Below are 14886 nucleotides of genomic sequence, written 5' to 3' on the forward strand. Positions count from 1 at the left end.
CTTCCTCATTAGTGTTTGCAGTGTGCATTTGACCACACTTTTTTTTTTTTTTTTTTTTTTTTACAACAAAGGAGGCAGCTCAAGGGCACACAAAAAAGAAAACAATAATAAAAAAAAAGCCCGCTACTCGCTGCTCCTAAAGTAAAACAAAAGAGGTGGCCGAAAGGAAGATCAAATACACTTGCTTATTATTTACGAGTGTTTATTTCATGTTTGTGTCATGGTTCACAATAATGTTTTTTTCACCCACATTGTCTCTCACTTTACACTCATAGTTTTGTAAGGTGTGGTGGTCAAGGAAGCACTCAAACAAGTGACTGACAATTGTTCAAGATCTAAGGAGGCACACAGTCTACCCAGTTGCCCCGTGACAATAAAAAAAACTTGGGCATCAGAATTTGAATAAGACATGCTGCCACTGTTGCTCCCAGCACAGGACAGTGTTATGCGGCCTTGACTACATGTGTGGGGTGCCAGCAGTCCGCCCAGCACCAGTTGTTGCTATGGTTAAATGTGTGGCATAACTTGTGCCAATAACATGAGGTGGTAAAATCATTCGTGTAACTGTCACGCTGGTTATGCTTGAGGGGCTGAAAATTAGCAGCATAACTGTTGCAGCACTGACTCTGTATGAGTTATTAACAGCAATAGTTTGACTGTGTACCAAGATATTTGCATGAAATGATTTCATATTATGAATAAAACTTACAACTGAACAGTGTATTTGTGAGAATACATATTGCTAGCCTTGTTGTCCAAGACCTTATTTTGAAGAAGGCTGCCATCATGCACCCATGATACTAGTGATAACCAGTCAGTGATAACCAGGCAGCTTGTAATGGATTTCATCAGCAAGTTTTATCAGTGAGGGTCCAGACCAGCCCTGTGGGAAAGGGATGACGAGCCCCTTCAGCACCTCATTCACGGTCTGCCCTCAAAGCAAAGGCGGGTTTTCCCTACAGCCGCCCTCATTCATCCTGTCAGTTTTTATCATTAATTCACCGCCATTCAGCTTGTTGTTGTCAGTTTTCTCAAAAGTTAATCTGTTTGAGATAGTCACTAGAAGATGTTCTCATGTGTGTTTTGTGACAATGTGCCGAGCCATTTTGTAGATTTTTTGGTAATGGACCGATGGACACACACAGACTAATGAAAACATTATCACACTCCTTGGAGGCAGGCAAAAACTAGACCTGGATGGCTGTCTCTCTATTATATACAACAACAACACTAACTCCTCCATCCCTCCCCCAACAGAGACCGTGAGCCCACTAACAACCGCTACCCCGAGGATGACCACCAGACCTTCGAGGACCAGTACCTGCGCACTGACGATGGCGACAACCGAGACGAGCTGTTCGGGGAGGAGCCCACTCGCCCCATGTACACCGAGGGAGGGATGCAGTTCGTGCCGCAGGTGGAGAGCAACGTGAGTGTGCTGGGTGTTAGGGCTGATGGTGGTGGTGGTGGTGGTGGAGGGGAAGAATAAGAAAACATGGTTGGTATTGTCAGATGCTCCCGCCCCTCACACCAACTATTTCCAAAGGCCAAACAGGAGGTTAATCGGGTTCTAATGAGTGTTCTATTAGGTTCACGGTACAGAAGAAGGCTCAGACTACCACCAGGGTCATAAAAGTACCCCTGGAAATGCCCTAAACTCCAACGAAAGACTAGTAACTTACGTGTTCTTGGGCGCAGAAATGTTTTAAAATATGGCCCTTTGTACCTTTTCTACTTGTCTTAATGTTTATGTCTGATTGTTAGATATATGTGTTAATATTGCCACCACAACACTTTCATATATTGCCTTCTTTGACTCTCTTGGAATATTTTTGTTTTGAGATAGGATTTCGATTCCCAGGCGGAGTTGAAAAATTTGGGCGGCTTTTCTGATGCCCTACGCCCCTGTCCACCCAGCAGTGAATGGGTACCAGGTATTAATCAGGGGTTGTGTCCCGTCTCCTGGGATCTGTTACCTTCTATAATTCCTTCCCCTTCTGTCTCTCTCCAGCATATGACCACAGATGTTGCGCCGACTAAACGAAACTTTCCAACTTTCCCTTCTATAATTCCTTCCCTCTCCTGTCTCTCTCCGGCATATGACCACAGATGTTGCGCCGACTAAACGAAACTTTCCAACTTTCCCTTCTCCTATAATTCCTTCCCCCTCCTGTCTCTCTCCGGCATATGACCACAGATGTTGCACCGACTAAACGAAACTTTCCAACTTTCTCTCCTATAATTCCTTCCCCCTCCTGTCTCTCTCCGGCATATGACCACAGATGTTGCGCCGACTAAACGAAACTTTCCAACTTTCCCTTCTCCTATAATTCCTTCCCCCTCCTGTCTCTCTCCGGCATATGACCACAGATGTTGCGCCGACTAAACGAAACTTTCCAACTTTCCCTTCTCCTATAATTCCTTCCCCCTCCTGTCTCTCTCCGGCATATGACCACAGATGTTGCGCTGATTAAACAAAACTTTCCAACTTTCCCTCCTATAATTCCTTCCCCCTCCTGTCTCTCTCCGGCATATGACTACAGATGTTGCGCCGACTAAACGAAACTTTCCAACTCTGAGATAGGATATAAAGCGCATACTTCTCTATAGGTAGTCCTCAAGTTATGACATATATGTAACTTATGCCCAGGCCAATAATATTAGTAATACTTAGGTCAATGATGAGTTAACATTTCAAGTATCCTGCTGTGGGGTAGAACAGCATTTTGTTACACAGAGTTCCCGCCATTCCTACCCCCCCTCCCCCCCTTCCCACTGCTGTCCTCATACTCGGCCAGGCTGGGGTAGTGTAGATAAATCACTTTAATTAATGAAGGGCTGGGGAAGGTGAGTGCATGAGGACAGGTTGGATATAGGGGGAAGGGTACCAGGCGTGGGAACTCTGCTCTATACATGGTGGAACATTTGAGTAATATTTAATTTTTAATGTAATTTTTGACATGACCAATTCAGCTTACAATCGGACTGGCGGCCCCAAACCTTGTCCTAACTTGGGAATTATATCTGTATTGTACTTAGCTATTCTTTCTTCTATCAAATTGTTTTTAGCTCACACTAGTAAACATCCTAGATTCTAACACAGATTGCTTCTCTAATATGATACCTGTATTGTAATTAGCTATTCTTTCTTTTATTTAATTGTTTTTAGCTCACACTAGTAAACATCCTAGATTCTAACACAGATTGCTTCTCTAATATGGTACCTGTATTGTACTTAGCTATTCTTTCTTCTATCAAATTGTTTTTAGCTCACACTAGTAAACATCCTAGATTCTAACACAATTACTTCTCTAATCTGTCCATTTTTCATCTAATTCCTCTATGCCATCATTTTCTTCCTTTGTGACGGTATTTCCATCTTTTGAACGTTTATATGTGAACCTGCTGTTAGTGGCTCCATGGTCTAGTGATTTGCATGACCAGCTACGAACCCACGGGCCTCGGTTTGAATCCCAGCAGTGTTCATCCTCCTTTTTGAGCGGGTCAATAAATGGGTACCTGGGGAAACTTGGGGAATGTAAACTGTGGTACCCTGGATGTTACGCTGGCCTGTGTCCCGGGGTAATGTGCCCTCGCTCTCCACAGGCTCAAGGGCCAATGCAACAGAGATGAGCATTGAGGCCACGTGCAGTTATACCATATACCCCCATCTTTGTCTGCCTACCCGCTGCCTCAAAACATGACCACCAAATTTAGACTTTCCAGTGGTTGTTTTCTCTTGCTCAGTGGCACACAAACTCATCCATATCTCCTTGGTTACCCTTGCTGTCCCTATGCTGTTAATCCAGTGTATATTTTTTTCTGAATTAACATAACTGATAGCATTTAAGAACACAAAGTTACATGGATGACTAAGTGATTTCGAGCTGATAGAAGTGGAAGCAGAAAGATAACATTATTTTTTATGTATATTTTATTAACGAAAACAAAAACAATAAAATCAATTGCAACTAAGACCACAAATACCACACAAATGACTACCACAAGTTCAAAATGCAAAGAGAGGAGGTTCCAAATCCACACCATGAGTCGCAGGATCAGCGGCCAACGGTCAACACGGTGATGAGGGACGCCCACACCTGTGCTATATATACACTGTTGCTTTAGATGAGATGGACCGTAAACAAGCTTATGCCCCATCCACTCATGCATCCTCGCTGGCTGATCTTGTGGTTTGGCTAAATGCGGCAACTTATTTATTTATTTATTTTTATTTTTATTTTTTTACAGCAAAGGAGACAGCTCAAGGGCACACAAAAAGGAGACTAATAAAAAAAGCCTGCTACTCGCTGCTCCTAAAAAAAAATCGAGAGAGGTCAATTTCGGGAGGAGAGGTGTCCATAAGGTGTGTGTGTGTGTGTGTGTGTGTGTTACAGCAAAGGAGACAGCTCAAGGGCACAAAAAAAGGAGACAATAATTAAAAAGCCCGCTACTCGCTGCTCCTAAAAAAAAAAGAATCTGAAGAGGTGGCCGAAAGAGAGGTCAATTTCAGGAGGAGAGGTGTCTATAAGGTGTGTGTGTGTGTGTTTTTTACAGCAAAGGAGACAGCTCAAGGGCACAAAAAAAGGAAACAATAATAAAAAAAAAGCCCGCTACTCGCTGCTCCTAAAAAAAAAAAGAATCTGAAGAGGTGGCCGAAAGAGAGGTCAATTTCGGGAGGTGTCGTGATATACATGGAACACTTCAGCACTACGTATATGGCTATGGTAGTTGTGGTGCCATGGTAACATACCCCCCACCAGGGATGGAGTGAATACAAGAATTGTGTATTCGAATATGAATACTTCAAATACTTCAAATTTCAATGAATACGAATTTGAATTTGAATACACTGAAATGGTTTTAATTCAAATACAAATGCCTTCTTGACACAACTCGGCGTAGAACTGTTGTGAAGTTATGCAACAGTAAAATAAGCTCTTGAACACACAGGCGCAGCAAAGAGACACAGAGTCCATCTTCCCTGCCTCCCATAATCTGTACATTTTCAGGCACATTTTTCTCACTAGTAGGGGAAACTGAGCCATAATTCTCACATCCTGAAATACAATGTTCTCTGGAAAATACTGACACGAAGATATACCAAGTCCATTTTTCATGTTTCCCATTAAACATTTTGGGACACGGTTCACAGTAAGATAATTCAACACTGTTAGGACACTCAAACTTTCTTCATTCATTGTGGAGGTGGTACTTTTTGGGATTCTTTAGTGTGTGCCTTTGAATAGCTTCCTCTACTGTACAAAAATTAACCCGGTAGCAGCGGGGATCATGTTTCTTAATGGTCCCTCCAAGCGAGAAAAATGAGAAAAAATCACCCTCACACAAACCATTTCATAATATATATCAACGTATTGGTGATCAGATTATGTATCCTCTATTTTTTATTATTATTTTTTTTATCATGGCACAAATTTGGCCTGTTTCTGCTACACGATAAAGCCACAAATTTGGCCCATCGCTGCTACCGGGTTAAAGAAAGCAAGCGAAACTCTCCCTTCCCCCGGTCACACTATATTAATTTGACACTGTTAGGACACTCAAACTTTCTTTTACATTGTGGAAATTGGATTTAGGGGGGAAGGGTAGCAGGTGCATTTTGAGTAATTTTATTTTATTTTTAATGTAATTTTTGACATATGACCAATTATTAGGCTTCTTTTGTGCATTCCTTTGAGTTGCTTCCTCTACTGTACCAAAAAACAAGGAAGAAACACAAGCTAAACTCTCTCCCTCTCCCCAGTCAGACGCGGCTCACACTATATATCAATTTGACACTGTTAGGACACTCAAACTTTCTTTTACATTGTGGAAATGGTGCTTATTGGGCTTCTTCTGTGCGTGCCTTTGAGTTGCTTCCTCTACCGTACATAAAAAAACAAGAAAGAAAAACAAGCTAAACTCTCTCCCTCTCCCCAGTCAGTCACTCAAACTTTCTTTTACATTGTGGAAATGGTGCTTATTAGGCTTTTTTGTGCGCGCCTTTTGAGTTGCATCCTCTACTGTACCCAGAAACAAGAAAGAAACACAAGCTAAACTCTCTCTTCCCCTCCTCAGCGCGGGCTAATGGACGATGATGACGACAGCAGCTGGTCCAACATGCCTGAGATGTACCCCGGCAGCTCCATGTCCATGCCAGGCTACGGCGGGGGCATGCAGGACTACCGGGGCCGCGGACGAGACTATAGCGGCATGCGTAACCTGCCCAGCGACCTGCAGGACTACGGGAACCTGCAGTCCAACCTTCCCGGGTATGGTATGCGTGGCCAGCCCGACGACTACCCAAGATACCAGGACATGGGAGGGTTGCAGGATGACATGGGGTATGGTGACCTGCCCCGAGGGAACATGCGCATGCCCTCCAACAGCCTCTCCGGGGGGTACGGGGGCACGCGTAACCCTTGGAATATGCCCGTCACACCCAGAAACATGATCGGCGTCCCTGATGTGTGGGACCAGCAGAGTCTCCGAGCCCCCATGGTCGCCGACAGCAGCCCCTGGGGGTATGGCCGCTACACCCCCCGCCAAAGCTACCCCTACCAGGCCCCCAGGAGGGACCCCGGGCTCTCACGGCTCCTGATGGAAGGGTACCCCAGCCAGAACATTCCGCAGCAGCCTCCGCCCAGCACCCAGCAGCAGCAGCAGCTTCAGCAGCCCTACCAGTCTGCGTAAGTTCTCTTTTGTGGCGTTAATAGGGAATAGTTGTCTTAGCAGGTTATGGATTGCACGCACGCACGCACACACACACACACACCACCCTCATTATGATCATACGTTTCAGTGTTCAAAAGTTTCATTCCATCAACGTTTCTCCTCCCTGCCCCTCATGATGATTAATAAATGCTTCAAAAGTTTCACACCACCAGCATTTTTTCTCTCTCCTTTCATTATGATCATGACATAAACGTTTCATATGTTTCAAAGGTTTAAGACCAACGTTTCTCCTCCTTCCTCCCCGTCACTATGATCCTTAATAAACGTTTCAAAATAATGCTTCAAACGTTTCACACCATCAACTTTTCTTCCCCTGCTCATTAGGATCATTAACCGTGTAGCAGCGACGGGCCAAATTTGTGCCATGATATAAACCCCCCAAAATAGATGATGCATAAACTGATCACAAATGTTTCGATATATATTATGAAATGGTTTGTGTGAGAGGTGAATTTTCTCTCATATTTCTCGCTTAGAGGGACCATTAAGCAACATGATCCTCGCTGCTACCGGGTTAAATATAAGTTTAATATAATCCAAATGTTTCACACTAACGTTTCTCCCTTCCCCGCACCCCCTCACAGGTTCGGGTCTCAGCTCAACAGTCTGGAGGGTTACGATGAGGACCAGCGCGACTACCCCGACTACGGCATGCTGGGCGACTACAGCGACTACGACCAGTACGACGACGGCCAGTTCGGGCGGCAGCGGCCCTTCATGCAGAAGTTCGTGAAGAAGGACGAGGAGACCATCGGTGAGTTTGTTTGCGCCGATCTGTTTGCGTCTTACCTTTTTGCAGCGTGTAAGATGGATGAAGTCGAGCTTGTGTGTGTTTATTTTTACCTATAGTCTTCCAAATATGTTGAGGCCGGTCTGGCGTAGGCTCCCGCAGGTCCTTTCCTCCCCTCTGCTCTGCCACACACTCCCAACACCTATCTCTTCCTCTCATATGTAAGGTATAGGTAACATATGAGAGGAAAAAATAGGTGTTGGGACTGTGTGGCAGAGCAGAGGGGAGAAATGGACCCGCGGGAGCCAACGCCAAAACGGACTCGACATATTTGGAAGACTATAGTTGTATTTACTTAGTTGTGATATACAGGAAGCAAGCAAACCGTAGTATTTATATGGTAAGTAAAGATGAGTGGGTCTTAAGCCCCCCGCTGGAGGTGCTCCTTCAAGGCCTGCCAACTTGACTGACAAGAGTGTTGCTTGGCGCCGCCCTCCGTGAGTGCGCGGGTATCATTGTTGTGGTGAGGCGGCTCGCACCACCTCCAGCAGCTGTTGCAGATGATGCAATATGGACAGTGTATGGGCCGTCGGCTCCACCCTACTTCAGATGCTCTTTGGCGGCGCAGGTCAGCATGTAGTGGCCGAGTGGGCGACGAGTTCAGGATGTTTACTCTGCCTGTCATAAAACTCGCCCTGCAGCTCGTCCAGCGTCCTGCATCCCAGCCTCGGGTGGTGCAGCCGGACATTGTCAGCTTGGGAGATCTGGTGGGGGGGGGGGGGCACAACCGCTAATAGCCGGATATCCTTACATACCAGGCTGCCTGGCACGAGATCGTCTCCATCTCCCGGTGGTAGTGGTCTGTTTTATGGGTAGCAGCACATCTTGCCATCACTTTGGTGTGCTGCAGACTAGGCAGCACGTTGCAGGTCACAGCGGGCATCCTTGTGGTTGCTCGGCTCCGCCCCGTCGGTAGCCTCGTTCCCTAGGAGGCCCACATGGCTGTGCACTCAGGCAAGCCACACATTGTGGTCTCGTGCTGTGAGCCACTGGGCGTCGGTGAGAATCTCTGTGACGAGGCGCACATTGTCCCACGGCTGTGTCTGCTGCAGCGCCTGTGGGGCGGACCCAGAGTCCTTGTGGATGACCACTGCGTCCTCCAGGGACGGAGCAGTTGGGTCCACCTTGCAGCAGGAGCCGCGTGTCAAACAGGGCTTTGGGGGCGTCAGCTGCACACCGCAGACAGGTGTTAAATCTGCCGTCAGAGCCGTAGATTATTTACCAGGAGCCCAACAGTTAAACTCTTACAGACATATCTACGGTGGATAGCCCATAATAGTTTGGCTGTGGTCTCATGGTCTTGATTGGGAGTCTCCTTCGTCTTTGTTGATTACTGAATGATCTTTGACTCGGCTCTCCCACAATTGCTGAAAAAAAATCATCAGGTGCTTCCTCTCACCCTCTTTAGCACTGTTCATCCTGGTCTAGTTCTCCCTCTCTCTCACACCCCTCCTTTCTAATCGATCATGTTCTCTTCAGACACTATCTTTCATCTATGTCGCTCAAGTTCATCATCGAAGGATAAAAATAGTGGTATATTTGAATATTTGAATTATGGGGAGGTGGTGGCTGAGTGGTTAGCATGCCGGCGCGGGACGCGGACGCGGGTTCGAGTTCTGCCCACCGCCACAGCTGGGAATTTTGTCACCGCCGAGTGGCCTAAGACTATCCACATGCTGTCCTGAAGACCACCTATCAACCCAGACTTTAAATTCTCTCTTTAAAGAGAGGCTCAAAGATAAACTCCGGGGGCCAGCACGAGCCATGCAAGATGGCGCCACTATAAACACTTATGTGCGCCATAACAGGCTGGGGCAGACGATCAGGACCCACCAAGAAAGCCTACTGGCGTCATAGGCAGAACGTAAAAAAAAAAATAATAATAATAATAATAATAATAAAAATAAATCCTGCAGCTTGTGTCGAGGCAGAAGCGCACGCTGGGCAGGAATCACGGAGCATGGTGAACAGAAACCGCTTAGCGAGTGTCCCAGCGTGCTAAGTAAGGTCAGAGTGTCACGTAGGGAAAGGTCAAATCACAGGAGGGACAGAACGTATTACTTTGGAAAGTGAATGAAAAAAGAGGAAAGGTCAAAAATATCTCAAAAGGAGCAAAATATTCAACGATTCTTTGTAAGTTGAAAATAACCGTTTGTCAAGAAAAAGCAAAGGGAAAACAAAATATATTGCTTTGTTTATTCGGACAGAAGATGAAAGGAAAGGTAAAAAAAATCTCCAGAGGGTCAGAATAAATAAAAAAAAAAACGGATCTGTGAACTTTGAAAATATAACCGTTTGCCTAAAAGAAAAAGAAAAACGACGTGTAATACTTGGTTCATGTTGACAGAAAATGACAGGAAGAGGAAAGGCAAAAAAAAGAAAAGGAAAAGAAAACCTAATAGAAGCAAAATTAATGAATGGTTGACTCGACTGATGTATGAACGAGTAGGCCTATGTGTTTGTTGAAAAGGACCATTGGAAAAACAAGACATATATTGGTACTTTGTTTATATGAAAAGTAGATGAATGAAAATTAAAGGCCAACAAATATCTAAGAGAAGCAAAATTAATGAAAGATTGACTTGACTGATGTGTGAACGAGTAGGCCTATGTGTTTGTTGAAAGGACCATTGGTAAAAACAAGACATTTTGGTACTTTGTTTATATGGAAAGTAGATGAAAGAAAAGGGAAGGCCAATAATATATAAGAGAAGCAAAATGAACGGTTTAGTCACTTGATATGAACGAGAATGTTATAAAAAAAGTTTGGGCCATTGGGAAAACAAGACATATTGGTACTTTGTTTATATGGAAAGTATATGAAAGAAAAGAAAAGGCCAAAATATATCTAAAAGGAACCAAAAATACGGTTTAGTCACTTGATATGAACGAGAATGTTATAAAAAAAAAACTTTGGTCATTGGAAAAATAAGACATATTGGTATTTTGCTTATATGGAAAGTATATGAAAGAAAAGGAAAGGCCGAAAATATCTAAAAGTCGCCGAAATAAATGATATCACCGAATCTGTGAACGGCGCAAACAACCTCTTCGTTTCCTTGGCAACTTTCACAGAGAGAGAGAGAGAGAGACGCACACACGATTTCATTTGATACTCTGTATTTGATCTTTCGGCCACAATTGTTTACGTTATCTGTGTGTGTGTGTCTGTGTGTGTGTGTGTGTGTGTGTGTGTGAGAGAGAGAGAGAGAGAGAGAGAGAGAGAGAGAGAGAGAGAGAGAGAGAGAGAGAGCCCGTCCGTCCGTCTCCGCAGTGTTGCCATATCGAAACGTCAACGAAATGGTTGGATTCCAACGATTCGCTTGAATTTCGTCCAAGGTTGGAGGATTTCGTTTGGAATCCGAGCGTTGGGTTGGAGGAAAGATACCTCGCCCAGCAGCGTTGTACTCCTTCCCTTGGATCTCATGCAGGGGAAGAAAACTGAAGAGCTGTGTTATACAGTATTCATATTTATGACATATTTGAAAAGAAAGTATACAGCTTATTCAGTCATAGGAGATGAAGTATTTATTAGTATAAAAATATCTTGAAATAGGAATAAAATTTTATAGAATGTATATAGTGGCAATAAGCAGACATTCGTTTGACTACCGTTGCGGTGTAAACATTTCTTGAACTGAACTTGAACTGTTCTCGCCGTGATGGGGTGGAAAACTGAAGTTATCCACGATCTCCTGGAGAAGGTTCGACCCCAAGAGGTGCTCTGGGATGTTATTAGGCTTACCACCCTCTCCCTTCCCTCCGTCCCTTCCCCTTCCTCCCCCCCCCCCTCTCTCTCTCTCTCTCTCTCTCTCTCTCTCTCCGCCACCCTTACAGCAAGGTTGGACTCGACTAACCACACGTCCAAAGATATAATCGGATGGACAGCTGTTTAAGGTTGGACTCCAAGTGTTTCGTTGACTAGTGTTACCGTAGCTTTACAAGGAGGCGATTAAAGTAAGCTATGATCATTCACTTTAGCTGCGCGTGGCCTCCGTGCTCATCTCCGTCACATTAGGCTCTAGCAGGGAGTGACGGAAAGGGGTGAGAGAATAGTGCGTGAATAGAGGAAAGTGGACTAGAATTCGGGATTACGGAATATGGAAAAACGAAAAAAAAAGAATTAAGAACTTGGATAAGTGGAAAAGGTAAAGAAGATAAAGAAAAGACAATGGAAAAGAAGGAGAAAAAAAGGAAATTGGAAAAACGAAAAAATGGGGAAAAAATGGGAAAAACGAAAATTGGAAAAAAACGAAAACTGGGAAAACGAAAAAATGGGAAAAAAACGGGAAAAAAACGAAAAATGGAAAAAAGAAAAAAAAGAAAAAGGAAAACGCAAAAATAGAACGAAAAGAAGAGAAAATGGGAAAAAATCGAGAAAGGAAAAAAAGTTAAAAAAAAACTTGATCTCGCTACAACTCGGAAGCCATAGTGAGAGCATCATTGTGTGAAGGGAGAGAGAGAGAGAGAGAGAGAGAGAGAGAGAGAGAGAGAGAGAGAGAGAGAGAACAGAAAGAAAGAAGGAAGGAGGGAAAGCGAGGAAGAAACAAAAAATAGAGAAAAAAAGAAGAAAAAAATGAAAATAAGAGAGAGAGAGAGGCAAAGAGACATAAACAGATAGGAAGAAAGAGAGAGGTAGAAGAGGGGCCTGGATGCTACTGCCCCTATTGTCACGTCTTAAGGCGCCCACTTTTCCACACCTGCGCCCTGTAATGATGCCCGGCGGTTGTTGTCCAGGTGCGCGCGAGGTGTGTCAGGTGTGATGAGGTGAATAGAAGATGAGGGGCGGCCCGGGGAAAAATAGAAGGATGCTGGGAGAGATGAATAGGTATGTAGGCAGGTGAGAGGAGAATGGGAGGCTGCGAGAGGAGGAAGAGGAGGAGGAGGAGGAGGACTAGAAAAAGGATAATTGAGACGTTACACAAGAGGAAAAGGAGGAGAATAAAATGCTAACAAGAGGAAGAGAAAGAGGAGTTTGGGGAAGGAAAAAGAGGAAGAAGAGGAGAAAGAGGAGGAGGACTAGAAAAGGATAATTGAGAGGTTACACAAGAGGAAAAGAAGAGGAGGAGAATAAAATGCTAACAAGAGGAAGAGAAAGAGGAGTTTGGGGAAGGAAAAAGAGGAAGAAGAGGAGAAAGAGGAGGAGGACTAGAAAAGGATAATGGAGAGATTACACAAGAGGAAAAGAAGAGGAGAAGAAAAAGCTAACAAGAGGAAGAGGAAAAGGAGTATGGGGAAGGAGGAAGAGGAAACAAGAGGAAAAAGAGGTGGAGAGGCTATACAAGAGGAAGAGGAGGAGAATGGGAAGGCTACAGAACGAAGAGGAAAAGAAGAATGAGAAGCCCAACAAAGAGGAAGAGGAAGAGGAGGTGAAGAATGGGAAGGTCACAAGAATAAGAGGAAAATGAGGAGAAAGGAAAAAAGAAAACGGAGAGGCCACAAAAGAAAGAAAAGGAAGAAGAGGAAATGGTAGAGAGGGAAAAAGGGAAAACGGAGAACTTACAACAGGGAAAAGAGGGGATACTATTGAAAAATGACGTGAAATTTGATGATAGACAGACCTACCTTCTATGACACACACACACACACACACACACACACACACACACACACACACACACACACACACACAACCCGTTTTCTTGGATTTGTTTTCCACGACCAAGAGTAAAACAAAAAACGGGAAAAATAAAGGAAAAACAATCCTCCACACGCACTAACAAACACCACAATTACCTACATCAAACACAAACACACACACACACTAACATAACCTAGCTCATAATAACCTTCCCTCTCCCTCTCCCTTGAACCACATGCAAACAGCAGTCTTCTTACGATCTTACCAGACTGCTTAACACCCTTCGCCTTCTGCTCTTCCAGGGAGTGACTACGGGGACCTGGCTGCCTTGGGCCCTTGGAGCTTCCAGCGGGAGGAGAGGCAGGATGTGAAGAAGCCAGGGCCCTTCTACAACAGCAAGAACAACTACGCCTTTGGGACCTATGAAATGCACCTCCTTCCTGATCCCTATAGCCAGGTGTGTGTGGGGGGGGAGAGAGAGGGAGAGTGTGAGAGAGTGAGTGAGATTGAGAGTTGGAAGATAGATAAATACTGAGAGTAGTGGATAGACAGACAGGTAGATGGATAGGTAGAGAGAGAGAGAGAGAGAGAGAGAGAGAGAGAGAGAGAGAGAGAGTTGATAGATAGATAAATGTTAAGAGAGATAGGAATAGAGACACAGAGAGAGAGAGAGAGAGTACAGTAAATTTAAATTGATTGGTTTCTTTTCTCTCTTTTTTTTGTTTTTCTTTTTTTCTTATTAACAAGCGTGATCATGTATATATTTTTTGTTGTTGTTGTTGATAGATTGTCATGCGATTGTTTTGTTTTTCATTGTTTTTTCTTTACTGAGTCCGCGCGTGTGTGTGTGTGTGTGTGTGTGTGTGTGTGTGTGTGTGTGTGTGTTTTAATAATTATAATACATCGTTATCTAATCATTATCGCTTTGACATTTACACGTATATTATTTTCCTCCTCCTCCTCCTCCTCCTCCTCCTCCTCCTGTTATTTCCATTGCTCTGTTTCCTCATTCTCATTTCCTCCTCTTTCTCTTTCCTTCTTCCTTCTCCTCCTCCTCCTCTTCCTGTTTCCCTTATCCTCCTCCTCCTCCTCCTCCTCTTCCCCTTATCCTCCTCCTCTTCTATTCCTCCTGTCCTAGTTTAGATCTCTCTCTCTCTCTCTCTCTCTCTCTCTCTCTCTCTCTCTCTCTCTCTCTCTCTCTCTCTCTCTCTCACACACACACACACACACACACACACACACACCTATGTTAGTATTTCCATGGGTAGTTTTATGAGCCTATAGGAATACATTGAAAAGTCTATACTGTTTTTTGTTTATTTGTTTCTTAGTATTATTGAATATAGTAATCTCATTCTTACTGTCCTTGTACTACCCCTGTGTTCTCTATCCCCCTCCCCCTGTAGTTTTTTTTTTACCCTGTGATATTTCTACCCTGTGTTATTTTTTTCGTCGTCGTCATTGTCATTTTGCCTACCCCTGTTTTCTCCCCCCCCCAGGATATCATTCCCCTGATGTTCCCCCGGGTTCGGCCGTGGCAGCGTGCCCGTCCCCTGGGTCTGTGGTCTACCGGGGGTCCCTTCCAAGGCCTACCTATCCCTCGCTCCCTCTACCCTCTGCTTGCCCCGTCCGAGTTCGCCCGCCCTCCACAGCCCCAGCCCACGGAGGGAGAGGAAACCAAGGACGAGGTGCCGGGTAAGTGGTGGTGTGGTGTTGAGGGGAAGTTGAATTGGTGGTGGTGTGGTGTTGAGAGTGGTGGTGGTGTTGAGGGGAAGTTGAA

At 44.6% G+C, this 14886-nt stretch overlaps 1 protein-coding gene across 8 annotated transcripts in view; it reads left to right on the forward strand.

The window, feature by feature from the left end:
* LOC126983235 (uncharacterized) overlaps positions 1-14886 on the forward strand; it is a 212588-nt gene that overhangs the window by 82782 nt on the left and 114920 nt on the right. For all 8 annotated transcript variants that reach the window (XR_007735694.1, XR_007735696.1, XR_007735697.1 and 5 more), the window contains exons 10-14: positions 1258-1429; positions 6079-6689; positions 7320-7489; positions 13409-13563; positions 14606-14801. Coding sequence is in view for 4 of the 8 variants with exons in the window: in XM_050835873.1 (XP_050691830.1) it covers positions 1258-1429; positions 6079-6689; positions 7320-7489; positions 13409-13563; positions 14606-14801 (1304 nt within the window). In the remaining 4 variants the exon portion in view is untranslated. The remainder of the gene's footprint in view (positions 1-1257; positions 1430-6078; positions 6690-7319; positions 7490-13408; positions 13564-14605; positions 14802-14886) is intronic.

Source organism: Eriocheir sinensis, chromosome 53 (assembly GCF_024679095.1).
Source record: "Eriocheir sinensis breed Jianghai 21 chromosome 53, ASM2467909v1, whole genome shotgun sequence".
Taxonomy (NCBI): Eukaryota; Metazoa; Arthropoda; class Malacostraca; order Decapoda; family Varunidae; genus Eriocheir; species Eriocheir sinensis.